At 43.7% G+C, this 18,903-nt stretch overlaps 1 protein-coding gene across 1 annotated transcript; it reads right to left on the reverse strand.

Moving 5' to 3' along the window:
• Positions 1–9,876: 9,876 nt before the first annotated feature.
• PFDN4 (prefoldin subunit 4) lies at positions 9,877–18,096 on the reverse strand. The gene is made up of 4 exons (XM_033094375.1): positions 17,840–18,096; positions 12,928–13,035; positions 11,862–12,002; positions 9,877–10,056 (listed from the first exon to the last, which is right to left on the reverse strand). The coding sequence occupies exons 1-4, from the start codon at positions 17,861–17,863 to the stop codon at positions 9,925–9,927; spliced, it is 405 nt and encodes a 134-aa protein (XP_032950266.1). The 5' UTR covers positions 17,864–18,096; the 3' UTR covers positions 9,877–9,924.
• Between the last annotated feature and the right edge of the window lie 807 nt (positions 18,097–18,903).

Genomic DNA, 18,903 nt, shown 5'->3' on the forward strand with positions numbered 1-18,903 from the left:
GAATAGTGTTATTTAGTTAAAACTCCAAAGCAAAGATGAGATTTCCTTGCAATGCCTAATGAAAAGGCTTTTCGCAGTCCTCACTGATCTCTACTGTTTGTGTCTATTCCCCCATAAATTGGCCATACATTGGTCTGTGAACTGGGGTTTGCCCATGTGTGTTGTCTGTGTCTTATTGTTCTGTTCTTCTCAGCGTCTTTTAAATCTTTGAAATGATTTGGCAGCATTTAAAAATTGGGAGACTTTTACCCTGAAAAGAAATTCAGATTTCTGGCTTTCCTTGAACATCAGAAGCTTCAGCAACTCCTGCCCACATTCCAGCATGGCAAACAGCTGGGTGAAGCTCAAGATGGTGCCTTCCCTGGATAGGACACATCCTTGCCTGTCATTGCCATCTTCCGAGTTCCCACGTTGTCTAACAAACTATCACATTAACCTAAAATAAAAGACAACTAGAAATCTCTTTTCCATAAAGGCTGCAGTAACTTTATCATGAAGAGACAAGGACCGGTGTAAACTGCAGTGCACTAGAGAGTTCTGTCACCTTAAACAAAGCAGCTGTTACTCACCCGGCCTGCTTCATTCAATTACATGAGCTCCATGGGCGTGGGACGGAGACATTGGGTTAGATCCAGGCATAGGGTTTCTGGTCTGAACATCCTTGAGTTCAGGTAAGATTATGTCATCCATCAAGATGAGGCCAAAGGCATCCCATAATCGTGTGGTAGCTTAACCCTTTTTTTTTTTTTTTTTTTTTTTTTTTTTTGCGTTGACAATGGCTTTCCTGTTGGTTTCACATTCATCTGTTCTCACATGACTCGGTCGCTGGAGCACAATTACACCCGCCACTCTTGACAGAATAGGGAGGTACATTATTGTCTCGGTGCTGTCTTGGTTTTGGGTTAATAGCAGCTATCGTGGTGAAATTAACCCATATTTTACACTTCCCCATGGTCCTGCGCGGCACACAGCTTCCGTTAAGTGCACAGAATGATGTGTGAGCACCCTGGGGTGCCCTACGTGAAATTTAGAACTTGTTCAGTGCATCACTTCAGCTCCCCCATTCCTATGTGTTTGCTTGCTTTTAAAGACCTCCGTAAAAGGTTACAAACACCACTTACTAGCTAAGAGCTGCTCCAATCCTATGGACAAATACCATCTAAGTTGCTGAAGGGATTTTTTTCTTTTTCCTTCAGTCCTTTTTCAAAGGCCTTGTGGAATGGTTCAGACTCAAGGCAAATTGGTAATTTAAAACTGCCGGGAGACGTATTCTATGTGATACGTGATGCGGCCAGTTTCTACATATTTAGATTGGCTCCCATAGACTACTGTTGAACTTGAGACTAGAATCGTGTATTTTGAAAACCTGAAAGCACGATTCTTTATGTATACCAAGGCCTATTTAAACGCTAGCATTTTATGGGATTTCATCTTTTCCTTCTTCCACCCCTTTCCAACTCATAAAATGACACAAAACCCTATTTCCATGAATTGTAGTCTCTTTTTCTGGATTGTCTTCTGCCTTTTCATGAAGTCCGAAGGTCTTCACTATCATTTGGACTCAAATGTCATTTCATGCTGATGGCTGAATCTTTTATGGTCACTGTGACAATTTAAAAATTACCAGAGGAGTAGAATCTCATTCCATCAAAAAACTATTCTGTCTTCAGTTGCCTTTTTCAACGACAGCTTCTCCCCGCAGTCCTAAAGAAACCCACCATCTTCACTACTGGTACCGGACTATTCCATTTCACTCAGTAGGTCCCATGTCTCCAGTGGGTATAGTGCCCACGGTACCTGAGGGGCCCATGAAAATGTTTATTTGTTTAAAATCAGAAAAAAAATAACGAATATAATCCAACAGAGTCATAAAATATACTTTTTCATGTTTGATGTATGGAGGAAGGAGCTGAGAAAGGCAAAAGTGCTCAGTGCCCACAAAAATGATAATATGCCGCTCCATTCAGGGTGATTACGGAAGTCACTTAGAATCCACCCGCACAATGGAATTCACGGTCAAAATTGCACAGATGCTACATTACTTAATTGTATGGCCTTGAGCAATCTCTTTGAGGCTCTGTGTTTTCACAGGGCTGATCCTAATAGACATTAGAGTTCTCACCGTGTCCCAGACCTAATGGGGGATGCTTTGCATGTGTTATCTCATGCAGTCATTTCACCTAGCATCCCCAGGAGATGGTTCTTGTGAGCTACATGATATAATCTGTCAGGACACATGAGACCACGGGCAGCAGGTGTGGACCCAGCTCTGCCCTTACCAGCAGTGTAGCCTTGGGCAAATAATTTCCCCTCTCAGAGCCTTAGTTTCCCCCTCGGACAAATGGGGGTCATAAAGAATCAACTGCATAGGGCTTGGAGAGGGTCTGTTAGATAAGGCATGCCAACTGCTCTAGAGGGCGCCTATGATTTAGTAAATGCTCCATAACCTGTAGTTATTACTGTCCTTTCCTAAAAGGTAACACTTGCACACCCTTCACTGTTTCTAAACTTCATATAAGTGGAATCATAGTCTTTTGTGCCTGGTTGTTTTCACTTAACATTACAACTCTGAGATTCATCGATTGTTTTGCACGTCATTGTAATTTGCTTTTTTTATGGCTGTGTAGTATTCCATTGTGTGTGAATAGACCACAATGTATTTATCTATTCTCCTGTTGATGGAAATTAGCTTGTTTCCATGGTTTGATTATTAAGAAAAAGAATAAATAATTTGGTAATTTTTAAGACTAAGAATAATTTGGTAATTAAGAACAAACTCTCTTATCTGTTGGATACCTCCCTAAGAGAGGAATCACTGGATCGTAATAAATATTGCGTACGATGGTGCGTAGATTTATTTCAAGGTAGGGAGGGGCTGGGAATACAAGAGAGCAAAACATCAACATGGTCTCTGACTTCAATCTAAGGAGGAAGACATACCAATAATTTACACAGATAAATATAAATAGCTGCACGTGCTACAAAGGAGAGGTACACGGTTCGGTGAAAGTGTGCAGGGCGGCTTTGATCTGATGAGGGCACAGGTCCTACCATCAAAGGGAGCATGACAAACTTGAGAAGCTAGCACAAAGTCAGTATGGTTAGTGCGGAGAGGAAAGGGCAAATGGAAAGGAAGGCAGGGCTCAATTCAAGCAGGCCATGTGATGTGTTTTCCTTTCCACTATTCTCGCCAAGGAGAGGACGTTAATTTCTTGAGTGGGAGGGATGGTATTGGGGAGAGAGAAAGCTAATCAGATTTGTAGTCTGAAAAATTTTATCTGCCTACGGGGTAAGCATTGGATTGAAGGACGTGTGTGTGAGCAAGAATGGAGGCAGGGAGACATTAAAAGCCATGAGCAATGGTCCAAATGAGCAATCATGGCCACTGGGCCAACATGGTAGGCAGGAAGATGGAGAAACGTGGACCACATGAAGAGTCATCCTAGACCCAAGTTTCATTCGATTTCTGTGCTAGTTTAATTTAATTACAGTTCTTTGCCACTGCTAGCTACTGTACTTTGGACTTCCTAAGTTTTACCTGAATGATTTACAACAAAAATTCATAGGTTATGAATTAAATCCAAGCCTCCTTCAGGCTGATTGTTTCCCACTGCAGTTGCATTCATTTCCTAGTACATTTGCTCATCTACATCTGTGTTATCAAGGGTTAAGTTGGCATCCATCAAATTCTACCATTAATTCCAGTGTTACTGCAATTTGCAGTGTGATTGTGAATGTCAGAGATGTTATTATAAAACAAACCAGAAATGATGATTAGTAGTCAGTGTCTCTTTCCGACAGAAATGACCCTTCTCCCTCTACCCAATATTATTGTGCAGTGCTGCCCAAAGTTAAGTTCAAGATTCCAGATGTTCTGTGGGCATAACCAGATACTCTCCCTCATCTCACAGGATTAAACCAAGATGGGTTCCCAGAGAGAAGGGTCTTTTAAGATGGCTCATATACCAAGGCCACCACTACTCTGCTCTCTAATTTCTACCCATTTCTAAGGGGAATTCTGAACTTGAAGCTACTATGGGCTGACCTTGGATCTCGGGGGATTGCTAGAAGATTCTACACTTGTCTATCAATATTGCAATGGAGTGGTTGGGTGCATAGAAGTGAGGTCCCGTGGCAGGACCCTTCGTTTCTTTGAACCGCATTTCCTCCTCTGTGAAATGAAAGTGGTAGTAATAACAGCATAAACCTTCCAGGTAAGAACTGGGTTAATATGTATAAAGAGCTCAGACCGTGCCCCGCTCTACGGGTGTTGGCCGGTTATCATCAGCCTCTCTCTGATTTACTTCCACTGGATTGAGGTGAACTGCTGAATTGCTGTAAGAATTGGCCATGTGACTTCTGCTTCTGCATTTGCTGAAGCAGGCGTTGAAGTGAATATCTATTATGTTGCTCAAAGTCAATGTCCAATGGGGAAATTGTTTTTCAGGGTTTAATCCTATGAAAAAACTTTTTTTTTTAATTTGTTTGTCCTGAGATACCTGGTATATACCACTCTTTTTAATGTGGTATGACTCATCATTTTTCGTTCTTTGCCTTAGCTAACCAGAAGCTCAGAGCGTGTTAATGTAACATGTGGACTCTGTGGCCAATTTACTTTCCCCTTTTTTATTCATTTCTTACCTTTTTATTCCCTATTCTGTTAACGTTCTATTTATATTTGATATATAAATATGCATATTTATGTATATTTGAGAAACTATCTCAAATTCTTTCCGGTAAATCAACTGGACACAAAGACAATCACCAAAGGAAATAAATTTCGGAAGTGCAGTTTGTGCCTTCATTAACAACCCATTTGCTCAGTAAGCAGGGACAAGCCGTTTCACCTCTCTGAACCCTTCTCCACATCTGTACAATGAGCCGTGATAATAGAATCTACTTTACAGGCTATGGTGAGAAAAGGAGGAATGAATACATCAAAAGCATTCAGAAGAGGGCCAGCATACAATAAGCACTCAATGCTCGTCCTTAGTGCTGTGATCAAGAGAATTATTCCTAGAGATGAGAATGGAGGCCCTGCCAGAGAACCAGTTCCCGGGAAACACAAGACACAGACAAGCCCTAATTACTGTTCTCCAATTTTTTTATACCAAATCTTTAAGCCAACTTTTAAATTCTGCCCAGCACATAAAGGTGGTGTGCATGTAATCCTTAATAAAGAACTGTGCTTTGGGTTGCTGTTCTTTTTCTACCTTTAAAAATGCAGAGATACAAATGCTCTGTTTTACATCAAATGACACAGCAGTGTGAAAAGCGACGCAGTAGAATATCAGTAACAATATGCACTTTGCTCCCAGTGTATATTTGTGCCGTAACTAACAGAATTTTATAAGAACTTACTGTGAATGACTTCGTGCCCATAAAGGGTCCATATTGACTGTAACATATTAAATGTACACAGCCCTGTACCCACTACACAGCCTCCTGCCTTTACCTCCCCCACGAGATCTTCTTCCCCCTCCAGAGTTAATCACTACTCTGAATTTTTTTCTATTATTTATTCCTCAAGGAAGAGTGTGTATTAAGTGTGCATCTATTTTGTGTTTTTCTGGTGTTCATACAGGGACTGTCAGCCTTTTCGTTTATCTGGATGCCTCCCTTGGTGGCTCCCTTATCTCTAGTTCTAGATGTTCATCACCTTCTCTCCTGGATTCCTTCCCATCTACTCCTACCTGTAGTCATAGTCCCTGATCTTAAAAATAAAAACAACGAAGAAGGCCCTCCACCACACTGCAATAGCATAAAATGATAGTCTGCTTCCTTCCCTCCAGTGTTAACTTTCTTGCAAAAGTACTTTTCACTTCGGCCTCTATATCTCACATCTCCCACTGCGAAATGTTTAATAATCTGTGTACTATAAGCTACCAGGACATCTTCAGCTACCCTCCACTAAACTGGACGGGTCAGTCTTCTTCCAATGCTCCCACATCTCATTACTCTTTTCACCATTAGACCTAACGGGGTGCTAAGAATTCTCAGATGGCGTTTGGTCTCTTCCCCCAACCCCCGAACAGACTGAATTATTTGAGCCAGCCTAGTTCTTTAGCTGAATCACCTGAAGGGCTGGTTAAAATACCGAGTTCCATCCTGTTTCTATGAAATAGTTGTTAAGGCAAAGTCCGTTATACCCCTCAACATCCTGCCCAATCGGGGAAATATTTTTCAGGGTTTAGTCCTGTGACAACTTTGCACTTTGAATATTTCCAGGATTCTGCCCTCCCGTGGATTTCCCATCCCTGTGTCCTCTGCTGCTTCTTTTTCCTCCCACCTGCGTTCTTTCCTAAGTCCTCATCTCTTTCATGATAAGCTACCTTAGCTGCCCAGAGCATGGCCCAGGGACCTGCAACATCGGCATAAATTGGAAGCTTGTTAGAAATGCAGAGTCTCAGGTCCCAGGCCCAAACCACTGAACCAGAACCTGCATTTTAACAAAATCCCCAAGCGGTGTGTAGGAACTGCAAATGTTAAGAAGCAGTTCTCTAGGATGAAAAATGGTCCTAAATCGACCTCTCCACCCCTGCACGGAGTGGAGACACCCCCAGGTTCACGTGGAAGCCAGGAAGTGGGGACTCCAGTGCAGTTTCCCACCTCTACATAGCTGTTCCCTTCTCAGCCCCCTCGGGCGGGGGTAGGCATGGCACGCCTGGGGCCCGGCTTCAGCCAGCCATCTCCCCTAGGACCCACACCGACTGGTCTCCCTGTGGGTAGATTCCCGAGCTCCCTCTGCCTGCCCAGGCCCTGCCCTCAGCTATCTTCCTCTTCTCAGTCTCAGCATTTGGGCGCAACTCTCCTGGGAGGCAATGCCACCCTCAGTGTCCCAGACCCTCTAGTCCCAGGAAAAAAAAAAAAGGAAAATTTCAACTCACCTTTCCAATCGCCGGTTGCCCTTCTCCATCTAGATCCAGTCCCAGAGTCTCCAAGTGTCCACAGCCCAGCTCATGCTCTTCTCCCATGCCAGCCACTTCTGACTTTCCTGCCTTTGTGATCGATACCAGCAGGCTTCTGGGATTCACACGCCTCAGCTGCGCTGTGGGACAGGTGCAGCTGGAGGCCAGGTGCCGGCAGGTAATGTCAATGAGGGGCGAGGGGGGATGAGCTGAGAGCCTACTTGGTCTCGTGAGCAGCTGAAGACGATCCTTTGGAAATGAGGACCCAGTGTCGCCAAACTGTGAAATTTTATGTGAGACCTCCTGATGTTATTGTGGCAAGAAAGTTAAAAAAAAAAAATTAACTACAAGAGCCAAAGAAAACGTGGTTTGCAGGCTGTATGTGGCCTGTGCTGAAAACCAAGTTATTTTGGCTTTCTTCTCCCTTCAACCTCATTTCTCCAGTCACTGTCAAGACCTATACATCCCACCTTCTAAGTCCTAGCTTCCATCTCTTTCCTCGGCCACCCGACTCTACGTACCAGGCAAAGTGCGGTAACATCTGGTATCTCAGCCTCCATCTCTTTGTAGTAAAACCCACCTACCAGCTGCCAAATTATTTTCAAATACGGCTCCAATCATGTATATCGCCTTCCTAGTCAAAGCCCTTTAGAGACAGACTCCTGTGGCCTCCAGCTGTCAAAACTCCACCCCAAATGGCATTCCCGCCCCCTCCCGCCCCTAATTAGTCATGCTTTTTGACTAGAGCTCTCACCGCTTGGGACAAGCGAAGTGGTGGGTATGGAGCAGGAAAGACCGGCTGCCGCACAGCATAGCAGCTCGGTCGACCCTAAGTACAGAGCAAACTGGCTACTGCCTGCTTCCCACTAAAGCCTGGACGAGATGGAATAGATTGTGCACCCGCGTTTGCAAACTGCTTCATGGTCCAATGTGTTCTACAGCTACCTGTGATTTAGCTTGCACTGCTTTAAAAAGCAAAACAACAGAAAGTTGCACTCAAAATAGCGGCTGTACATAAAAATCAGGATTCCTGTCCCCCCCAAAAAAAGTGAGTGGCAATTATTGGCTGGAGTTGAGTATTCGTTACCTCTTCAGAGGCTGTGTACCAGTCTTCACTTAGCCCAAAAAACTGACTAGGAACAGAAATAAGAAAAGGCTGAGGGACACTTTAGAAATAAATATAAAGTGAGAATCAAACATTTCTGATGTCCTAGAATTTCCCAGGGAAATTAAGAAAAAGTATAAAGTAATATGCAACAATGTATAATGTATTCCCCCTCCCATATTTATTTTCTTGTATTAGGCTTACTTGCTAATATGCTGATAAAATGTTAAGTCCCGGCCAGTTATATGGCATAATTCAGTTTGTGACATGCAAGTCACATGAGCCTTCATTAAATTCTTACCCAACAGTTCGGCTGTAGTCACCCTCCTGTGCCAGCTCTCCCAGTGGTCCCTCCAGACCCATCCATTCACCACCTTCAGGGGCCCTGAAAATCACCGACTTGTATGGACTACCTCTGGATTCCACCTGAGTTTGGCCAACGGTGAACACCAGCTGGATTCTGGAGGGATGGAGAATGAAGTAGGGGTGACCAGTCTCCCGGTTCTGTCACTGCAGGGATGTCAAAAGCGAGCTGTGTCCCTCCCCAAACAAAGGCCGGCTTCCTGGGTTCCCGAGTGAAGGGGGTGGCTGGCTGCCCGCTCCCCTGGCTTCTGAGGGTACAAAACCCTCCACCTTTGGAACCTTAGCTAAAGTTTCCTGAAATTATTCTACGTTGAGTGTGTTATGTATTTCCTGCTACAACCTGACTGGTATATCTCCCTAGTTTCACTCCTCTAACTGAACACTAACGAAATGCACGCAAGAAAAAATATCCTTTTCAGAGTCATATTCTAGGAATTGACTATTTGGGAAAATTTTGCAGCAATTTAAAAGTTGCCTTTATGTCATGAAGAATTTTAGAATTACATATTCTATCTTTAAGCCTGAGTTGTTTCTAAACAGCATGCAATGTTTTGCCTTGACGGTTAAAAAAAAAAAGACATTTCCTTTTAAACTTATGTATATTTAATCCTAACAATATCCTTATTTTTGTATTACGATCCTTCCATTGGCATTTTGACATATCAGTGCCATCTGCTGGAAAGTTAATACTATTAGGTGTCCCAAATCTCAAAACATGTCTTCTGGGGGGCTGTAGGGGATAAATGGACTCTTTATTTAAGAAAAAAAAAAGCCTTGTTTTTAAATACACAGCTGCTTAATTTCTACATCATTATCATATAAACCCCAATTAATTACAAAGCACTAAGATAAAGTCTAGAACAGAATTTTTTAAAAAACACGAAACATTTCTTTTTTCTATTGATACATCTCTTGGTTTCTAAAAGATTCTTCTGTTGCTCTGTTCTATGTTTGTATGAAGCTCAACAAGTCTCAGCATTTGCCGGTTCTTTTCCCGAGATCTATAATATTGATATGTGTGCAAGAGATGTGAAATATATGATTAGATATAATATACTGCATATATTTGAATAAAATATATACATATTTCTCAGTATATGACAAAGCTTCAGCTGTGAAATGAGTAAAGCAGGCAGATGTAGGATTCCGTCTTTCTATATAGTCCTTTCACCATCTCTAATAAGCTACTAAAATAGACATTTATAAAACAACATGACACAACTATTAAATTGTCTTATAAAAATTGCAACAGATATTCTAAATGATAATATAGAAACATAAAAGATTGCTTAACTGATTTTAATAACATGACATAAAACCCCTATACTTGATATAATCGTTATGCAAAATACATAGATGAATACTGTCTTCTTTTAAAAATATAAAATAAATAAGCAAGACATGTGAAAATAGGCAAGTTTCCATTAAATAAATGAAATTTTTTTAAAAAAAGAAAGTTTTGCTTTCCATATCATTTGAAGAAGGGAAATTATCATTTAAACAATATTCAAGTTTATTAAACAAATTTTAAAAAGTATTATAAAATGTTTAACTTTCGTCAGCTTCAAGGTTTATGTTGCTCCCAAATTTTGCATATAATTGAACTTTCAAATCTGCTAACACCCGCTGAATTGATTCCACTCTGGATTCTAAGGCGTCAATTTCTTCTTGCAAATTTTTCTGGAAAAAAAAAAGTGTTTAAATTAATTCTATTCAGCTGGATGATTGCTGAGTATCTGGCTGAAAAAATATCTGGGAAAACTTTTAGGTCAAGAACTTTCTAAACTTGGACAGGCAGCTAAATCATACCGATAATTAGATCTAAACCAAAAGTCTGAATGTGACCATTTTTAATTCGTGGTCTGTATTTGCTTATAACATAAATCAAGCTTGTTTTCTCAGTTTTTGCTGATTTATAAAAAAATGTAGATCAAAGAAAAATCATTTCTAAATTATCATATCCTAATAAAGAAAGAACCACACATAAATACTTCTGGCATTTCTGGTAAACAGTTTATCACAGATATGGCTTCTGACACAGCCTCTTCCAAACTCCCACAAAAATAACTATGAAACTAGAGGAAATGATAAAAATTCATACTACCACCGATAATGAAGAATAACAACTTATAGTCAAAATCTGGCAGAGCTTTTTACTAATTACACGGCCTTTCCATCTTGATTACACTCTCTGTGCATCCAGGGAGCAGGCATGTTTTGTTGTCCTGTGTCCCTAGTACATGGTATTACAGAACCTGAAACAGCGTAAGCACTTAATACTCTGGAATGAATGAATGAATGACTAGCAAAGTAAAGGTTCAATATGGGGGGGGGGGTTGGGGAGGGGAAGAATGTTCATAGTAGTGACAAAAACTTATCTTGAACTACTTCCAAGAAGGGTATTTTAGGATGATTTAAAAAAAACCCTCAAATTACAGATTTTTACTATGATAGAAAAGATTTAAACATAAGACATACAATGCCTCTGCATGGAACGAGCCAGGAATAAGTGTTAGTTTTTTCCCAAGGTTTAATAATGTGGGTTTAATTCATGCACTGTTTTGCTTTCTATGAATTTAAAGAAGGGAGACTAACATTTTAAGTACTATTCAAGCTATGAAGCAAACATTGAAAGAATTAGAAAATATGGAACTGCCATGGGCTTCTCGTACAGAATGCAACTGCCCCTCTCGTACACAGTGGGAGGCTTTGCCTCAAACATCATCAATGAATCCATACTCTGACCCAGTCATTACACTTCTCTGATTATTTGCTTAAAAGAATTTCCTAAATGTGGACAAAGATTTGGGTATAAAAATGCTCACTACAGAATTACTGTAGGACAATATTAGAAACGAATGACCTTAGTGAGCTGATAAGTGTCCACCAACACGACAGTAAACGGTCATTAAAAATGATGTTTTTAAAGTATGTGTGCCTGGCCCAGGGGAGGTTCCCAGTGAGTATCTGCTGGATAAATGAACACTAAATGGAACGAGGAGATACCCCTACTAGGATGTAGCTGACCAAAAATACACAAAGAAAGAGAAGGAGAGAGAGCACACAAAAGAAATTCATGAAAATGTGCATTATGGATGATTATCTCTGGGTAGTGGGATTACGAGTGGTTTTCCTCTTCTACTTTATCATATTCTGCATCTCCCAAATACTTTTCATTTAGAGCCCGCGTTCTGGAGTCACAAGATCATCCCCTCTGCCACTGTGAGGAAGTCCCGTCACCTCTCTAAGCCTCTCTTCTTCAAGTCTGATTGGGATTGACGGTACCTAGCTCATGGAGTCACTGTTAGGATTAAAGAAAATCACGCTTGCAAAGCACTCAGACCACATGTGGGACATGGTAAGAACCCACTGAATATCAGCTGGCTTCCATTATTTCCCTACACCTGTAGTCACGTGTTCTTTCGGATGACACAAATCCCAATTTAAGAGTTAGACTTCCACACCCAGGCAAGACTTCAGTGTACCTTTGCTTCTTCTAACATGTCTTGTGTTTCCTCCTGAGAATGGCTAATGAAAACATCACCGATTTGGTAAGGTATCATCACGCAGTCGTCATCTGCAAGCATGATGTCTTCACAAGCATCTTCTAAATTCTGGAGTTGTTTCTGTCAATGCACAAGGAAACGGCAATGAAAACTGGACTCAGTTATGTAATTCCACGATAAAAGCTAACAGCCAGTTTTAATCTGGGGACACTCACTCTCAGTGGGACCTGTTCAGAAACGTATTAGGTGGGTGCAAAAGAACTTGCGGCTTTTGCAATTATTTTTAACCTTTTAAACCGCAATTACTTTTGCACCAACCTTGTATTATCACACTAACGTTCAGACTTTCTTACATTTTTAGATGGCATTTCACAGGGAAGCATTTACGAGCTAACTAACACGCGTCCTCTGGATATTTCCAGATTGCTACAAGCACCCTGGGGCGCACAGCGGGTATCCGAGGCCACTCAAAACATCTCCTACTTAAGTTTCTCACTTTGTGAATTCTGCCTTCCTGTGGGGGAATTAAAACAAAAACAAACCTACACATCTCAGCGGTGCTTGATCACAGGATGCAAGCAAATAATAACTTAAATTCCACCAATCAAAACGCACTTGACTGGACTTCAGCTCAGAAGAGGTGAATGAGCCTCCAGAGGCTGGGCACAAGGCACCTGATTTATAGGGCTGGCAGAGGTGGCAGGGGTGGCAAGGGCAGCAGGGGCAGCGGCCCAGTGTTCCTGCGTCTGAAGGGGCAGCTCCCTCTCTGGGATCAGTGGTGACAACAGCAGTTCCATCACCTGCCAAGTTCTCTGACACGTGGTCCTGGGACCTGCTCCTGGGACGAGCCTAGGGTCACACCCCTCAAAAAGCCCTAAGTTATTTCACGTCTCTTGAACAATGTCTTTCTTCCTAAACTAACTAGAGTGGATTATGTCATCTGCAACAGACTCCAAGGAGAGCTCATCAGAAAGTACTGAATTCAGTTTTAAAAAGCTACAGTATAAAGAACTTTTATTTTTCTTAAGATACCTATTTTTAATACCTTTTTTACATCTATTTCCTCCTTCAGCTCTGTGATTCTACTTGTATTCCGTGCAAATTTGTTTATCTTTTGTTGATCTTCAAAAGTAACGTTGACATCTTCCGCAGCCTGAAAAAAAGGTAAATACCAGACACTCCTTAGTTTCCCGATTTATAAAACAGGGATGAGAGCACTGGGTTATCGTTTAAAGCAGGAAAGATACATATACATATGGTTTTAACAAGGCCTGCTTTAGGCTCTTTTGCCAAGAACAGTAATGGCTCACGATAACCACACACCCTCCCCTATCACCTGGTCTCCCGTGACCAGTGACGTATGTACACATGGATGGCTCCAGAGTCTTTCCCGAGCGATTTGGAGCTCAGTGCTCAGAATATAAAGACAGACACCTAGACTTTAGCCCTCCCCGTCCCAGGCTTTCGTCATCTAAGTTTCGCATGCACCAGGCCCATCGTCAAAGACCCAGAGGATATCTTGAAAAAGAAGACCCTTTCCATCCTGATATACATAGCTTTGAATGTTCACCCTTGTGCGTCATGTTTATGAATGTGGAAGTTGGGAAACAATGAACTACATTACAGAAACCAAAGGAAGTATGTGCAGAAACCAGAGGAAATATGTGCAGATATCCTGGCATTCGAATCATTTTGCTCCATGAGAATTACCAATTCCCTAAGAAAATAGGGAACAGAGAATTTTAGAGTTCCCGCTTGCCTGCAGAGTTTCAATGCGGAACCCCTGAAAACCTGAATCCATATTTCTAGATGCATCTGTCATTGTGAAGCTTCAATGGGGCAATCCACATGAGGTCACCCAGCACAGGGCTTGCCAGACACACAACTGAGGCTTAACGCAAGGCTTCCGAATTTGAATCTAAATTACATGATCAGACTGGCCTGTACGGTTTCTGAAAAGTTGTACCCAAGCTATATCGTTTGGCCCCTGCTTTCTATCTTTCCAAAGCAGGCGTTTCCTCTTGTAGCCCCAGCAAACGGCAGCCCCCACATGCGCGGCCCCTGGAGTTCATTTCCTGAACAGCGGTTTTTCTCACTGGTGTCATGGGCTCAGGTTAGTGGGGGAGGCAAATACACACTGATTACACCGAATGCCACCCCGTGGAGCGAATGCCACCCCGTGGAGCGCTGTTTGTGGCAGAAAAGGGAGAAGTCCACACCTTCATGACTGGCAGCAATGGCTTCCCTTTCAACCTCACGGAGGCAGGACATCCCTACATTGCTGGAAGCTTCATTCTGGCAGGAAGGGGGTAATTCTCCACTGGGGGCAGGGGGACACTGAGAGGTCCATTGACCCCGGAAACTGTATGCACAATGGCATGCTCTGTCTGTGCAGCCTCCTGGAAGGGGCCTCATAGTTTTCATCAAGATCCTTAAAGGGAGCCACACCCCCAAAGGTCAGGAACTCCTCTTTAAGAGAAGCCACATGTAGGTACCACGGCTCACCCAGCCCGAAGAATCCGAGGGGGAAGGAGTTAGTTGGCAGTATTTGAGGCAGCACAGAGTGATGGGAACAGTAAGTGATGCAAATCCAGGCGAGCAGGGACCATGGCCAATTACTCAGTTCTTTGCAGCCACCTCGGGTTTGTCATCTGTAAAATGGGGGAGCTGTTCTTACCTATTCCTGCAGGGGTGGTAAAATGAGCCCCTGGAATCGGGCCTGGAAATGGAGTCACCTCTCAATGAATGACAGCTAAGTGCTTTATTTCCTGAATAACCAGAAGAATAACTTTATTTCCTTTATTTACCAGAATCATGACAAAGTAAGAATAGACTCAGATCGAGAAGAGAATTCTGCTAGGCCTAAGAGAAACATAACTGCTCAAGATTCAAGGTGAAAATTAAAATTCCCTGGACCCCAACTATCCCCTTTTCTTGAGAATCAGGACCTTAGGGGATTATGGGAGGAAACTGACCCACACTCCGTCATGCCCCACGCTGAGTCTGGGTACCATCAGCAGAATCTCAACTGCCAACTGGGTCTCTCATTGTTCTAACAACCTGGGAGAAGAAAATTCTGGCCAATTTCAATCTGTTTTTATTTTTGTGTTTCAAAGGTATCTCCCAAGTCTCTATGATATAAAATGTTGCTTCGTATTTTTATTCACCTTTCATGCATATATTCATTTAATAATTATTTAATGTTTCCCGTGTGTCAGACACTGTGAAAACAGCTGTAGTCCTACCCTCATGTACACCTGGCAAGCTTAAATTCTGGTGGAGGAGACGGGCAAAAAACAAGGGTGTTTTTATTAGATGGGGATATACATGATGATGAAAGTAGAACAGAGGTTGAAAGTGTTGGGGAGCTGGAGAGTGAAGGGGACTTCTTTAGATAGGAAGGTCAAAGATGGCTTCTCTGAGGGACCCTGGGCAGAACTCAGACAACAGACCCCTCGTGGCCAACAACCAGTTCTGAGAAAGCAGAACCTTGGAGACAAGAGCACTGAATCATGTCCTCCAAACATTCTCACCAGAAAAGTCATGACCCGTTGGGAAGCAATGCGCTACAAATGTAGAGTACTCCAAATTGCAAACAATTTTTGTCCAATTAGAAGGGCTATTCCTGCGATATTTCACACTCACTCAGTGGCATGCCCATGTTTTCTCCTAGAGAGGGCAGAAGGGGAAAGTGCACATGTAGTTGGCGGATCAGAAATGGTTTATAGCACTGGGAACGTCTACACGACGCTGCCATCTACATGCCAGTCTTACTAAGATGAAGAAGAAAATCCTTCATGTTTCAGCCACCACCTACCCCTCTAGGTTCTACCATCATGGTTCAATCTTTCCCCCCTCACCCCCCAATTCGCTGCCATGCTGGCCTTCCTTTTATTAAATGCACTCAAGGTCTGGGCAGGAGAAATTCCCTCTCTAGAATATCTAGAATACCTGCTCCCTTTCCCACTTTTTCTTCCCCTCCTTATGTAATCTGATAGATCACACCTTCTCTGATCACAACACAGACCTTATTCCACCTTCATTTCACAAGTATCTTTCTTTCGTAGTTCTGATCGGAGCTGGAAATTTTACAGTTTTCTGTATGACTATTCCATTACTGCCTGCCTCTCCCCCAGAGCATACGTTCTACTACGCTAGGAGGGTCAGGGAATAAGAACGTCATTACTGTTGATCATTACCTCCACCACGTAAAACTGCGACTGTACCATATGACACACTCAAAAAGCTTGCGGAATGACTGGAAGGAAAAAATGTTGGTAATTCAGCAATTTTGCAAAGTCCAGGGTTCAAATCCTTTTTTATCATTTCCTCAACTCCTTTGCTTCATCTCTCTGCACTTTAGTTTCCACATCTGTCAAATGGGGCCAAACCACAATATCTGCCATGGCATTAAGGGCCGTACCTAACAACACAGGGCCCAATTTAAATACAAAATAGAGGTGAAGTGAATCTCACAAAGTGCCATACTTGTCTGAATCACCGTGGCCCTAGACCCCCACACTCGTACTCTGTAAGAACTGAATGAATGACAGACCAACAGAGAGAGCAGCTCATCCTGGTTTGCCTGGGGCTTTCCCAGTTTGAGTGCTCCTTCAGTCTCAGACAGACAGGGATGGTTGGTCACCCTACACCAGGCGCAGGTGGCACAGGTGGTGCAGGTGGCTCCGACTATGCAGTGCTGCAGAGGAGAGCAAAGAAAGCAAGTTCAAGTGGCCCTTGAAGTGGAATGAGAGCAAACCTGCACAATACCTCGAAAGCAAATCCCTTCAGCCAGGGGACTCTCTTCAGACACCATGCAGTCAAAACACAGGCTTTGGAGACTCAACGCCTGTGTTTACTTAAATCCTAGCTTTGTCTCTGCTTCGGCTTGCATCAGATGTAAAATAAAGATAAAATCAACTCCTTAAAGGGCTCCTTAAAAGGGCCATAAGATTAAAATATATAACGTGTGCAACACTCTTAGAACTGTGCCTAGCACACAGTAAAGCCTTGATAATGATCAGATGTTATTATTTCCTTGCTCTCTCCACATTTTCTTTTTCTTCTATCTAGATATCTTTAAGCATCTGGGTACACTTATCGGATTAGAAACCCTAAACAGGCGTTTAGCTTGCTTAGCAGGATAAAAGGTGTGCTTGGGGGGGTAGGAGGAACACCTGAGTTTGAATTCTAGCTCTGATTCTTATTAGCTGAGTCACTTTCAGGTCACTAGCCGCTCTGTGTCTAAGTTTCTCCATCTGTAAAGTGGGGAGAAACCCTTATCCTTGCGAAGTTGCTGGGAGGATCAGAGATAATCAACGCACGGCTTCTGGACCCTGACCCATCGTCTATCCTTTGGCCTGGAGGACGCAGGGCCATCAAGTGTGGATGTGGGAGACTCAGGGCTGGGCACTGGGGCTCTGCGGCCAGATAATTCAAGGATGGAGGGTCCTGCTCTACTCCTTACAGCTGCGTAACCTTGGGAAGGTGACTCCACCTCTCTGGGCCTCAGCTTCCTTACCTGCAAAGGACGCTACCAATACTGCCTAACCTTGTGGACCTGTGAGGGTTAAATATGATAACTCAGGTAAAGCGCCCAGCCTTACGGTCAGATGCAGTCAATGGGACCTTCGCTTCCCACGCTGCAATGACAAGGCCTGGGCCGCGGGACCCTCAGACTCTCCAGGGCCATCCTCAGCCCGGCGAGAGGCATCCCGGAGCCCTCCAAGGGTCCCAGTCCGTGCGCCCCGCCTTGGTGGGCCGGGGGCCTAAGACGCCGCCCAGGGCGCCGGGCGTGGACAGGCCTCACTGCGGGGCCGTCCTCAGGGCCGGGGACCGGGACCCCGGGCCCCACGCCGGGCTTCAGAGATCAGCACCCCAGCATCCCTCTCCCGGCCCCTCGGCGGCCGGTCGCCTCCCGCAGCCCGAGCATCCCGCACCGCGAGCGCTCCACTCACCGCCTTCTTCATGGTGGCCGCCATCTTGGGACTGGACTACCGCGCGAGGCGGGGAGGGCCGCAACGGCGCGCTTCTCCTCCCTACCCTCTCTCACTCCCTGTTGGCCCAGAACTCCCGTAAAATACAACACCGTCTCCACATTCCCTCGTGTTGGATCTTCGACGAAGGAGCTCTAACGTCTAGGACTCATGGAGGAAATGCAACCTGGAAGGATTTGGTACATGCCAATTAAAGGGACAGGCAACTCCCCGTGGGTCGACACAAACTGGGGGGTGTGGCGAACGGCCGCGGATCCAGCAGCGGGCAGCAGGGGGCGCCCAGAGCGGCGGGGCAGGGCCTCGGTTGGAGCCGAGCCGGGGGCGGGGCCGGGCCTTGAGGAGATGAAAGGGAAATCTTTTTCATCAATCCCGCACAGGAATGAGGAGAAATCTACCTACCTAAAAAAGTGCTAAGAACTAATGACCTTGGCAATAGGATGTGCAGTTAATATGCCCTGATAATTCAGATGGTATTAAGGGAGAAGTACTCCTACTTATTTATTCAACATTATTGAGCGATTACTGTCTGCTCTGACATTTGTGCCTCCCAATTCTTTCTTTCTTTCTTTCTTTTTAACCAGCAAAAGAAAGAAGGCTGGGGTACAAATGGAAACAATTGGAGACTGCTGATCAGGAGGAAAATCACCAGGAACCACTTGAAAGTACTATCCCCGCTGAGGGGAGGGGAACGGGACGGGGGATGAGCAGATTCCCTTACATCAGGTTGAAACCCAGCCACCTACTGACTGGATCCAAGCCATGTTTTTGTTTTGTTTTTTGTTCTATTTTTGTTTTTTGTTTTGTTTTGACCCACACAGTATTTTTACTTGAACAAACATATGAAAATTAGGAGATTTCACTCCACAATATCCGATTTTTTGTTTTGCTTGTGCTTGTAAAATCAGAATCCTGGTGACTTTGATCCTACATTTTTGCACAACAGCAGCTGTTGTTGCTGATTAGTCATGGCCCATTTAGCTAACAGACCCTCTCCAGGGCCCGGCAGATGCCCACCTGCCTCATGG

This window comes from Rhinolophus ferrumequinum, chromosome 23, assembly GCF_004115265.2.
Source record: "Rhinolophus ferrumequinum isolate MPI-CBG mRhiFer1 chromosome 23, mRhiFer1_v1.p, whole genome shotgun sequence".
NCBI lineage: Eukaryota > Metazoa > Chordata > Mammalia > Chiroptera > Rhinolophidae > Rhinolophus > Rhinolophus ferrumequinum.

What these genes read in the sequence shown, in the direction of transcription:
- PFDN4 (XM_033094375.1), bottom strand. Translation starts at nt 17,863, where the DNA reads ATGGCGGCCACCATGAAGAAGGCG. An exon ending in AGGAAATAGATGTAAAAAAG is followed by an intron (nt 12,003 to 12,927) that starts GTATTAAAAATA and finishes GTGCATTGACAG; the next exon opens with AAACAACTCCAGAATTTAGA. An exon ending in ACATGTTAGAAGAAGCAAAG is followed by an intron (nt 10,057 to 11,861) that starts GTACACTGAAGT and finishes TTTTTTTTCCAG; the next exon opens with AAAAATTTGCAAGAAGAAAT.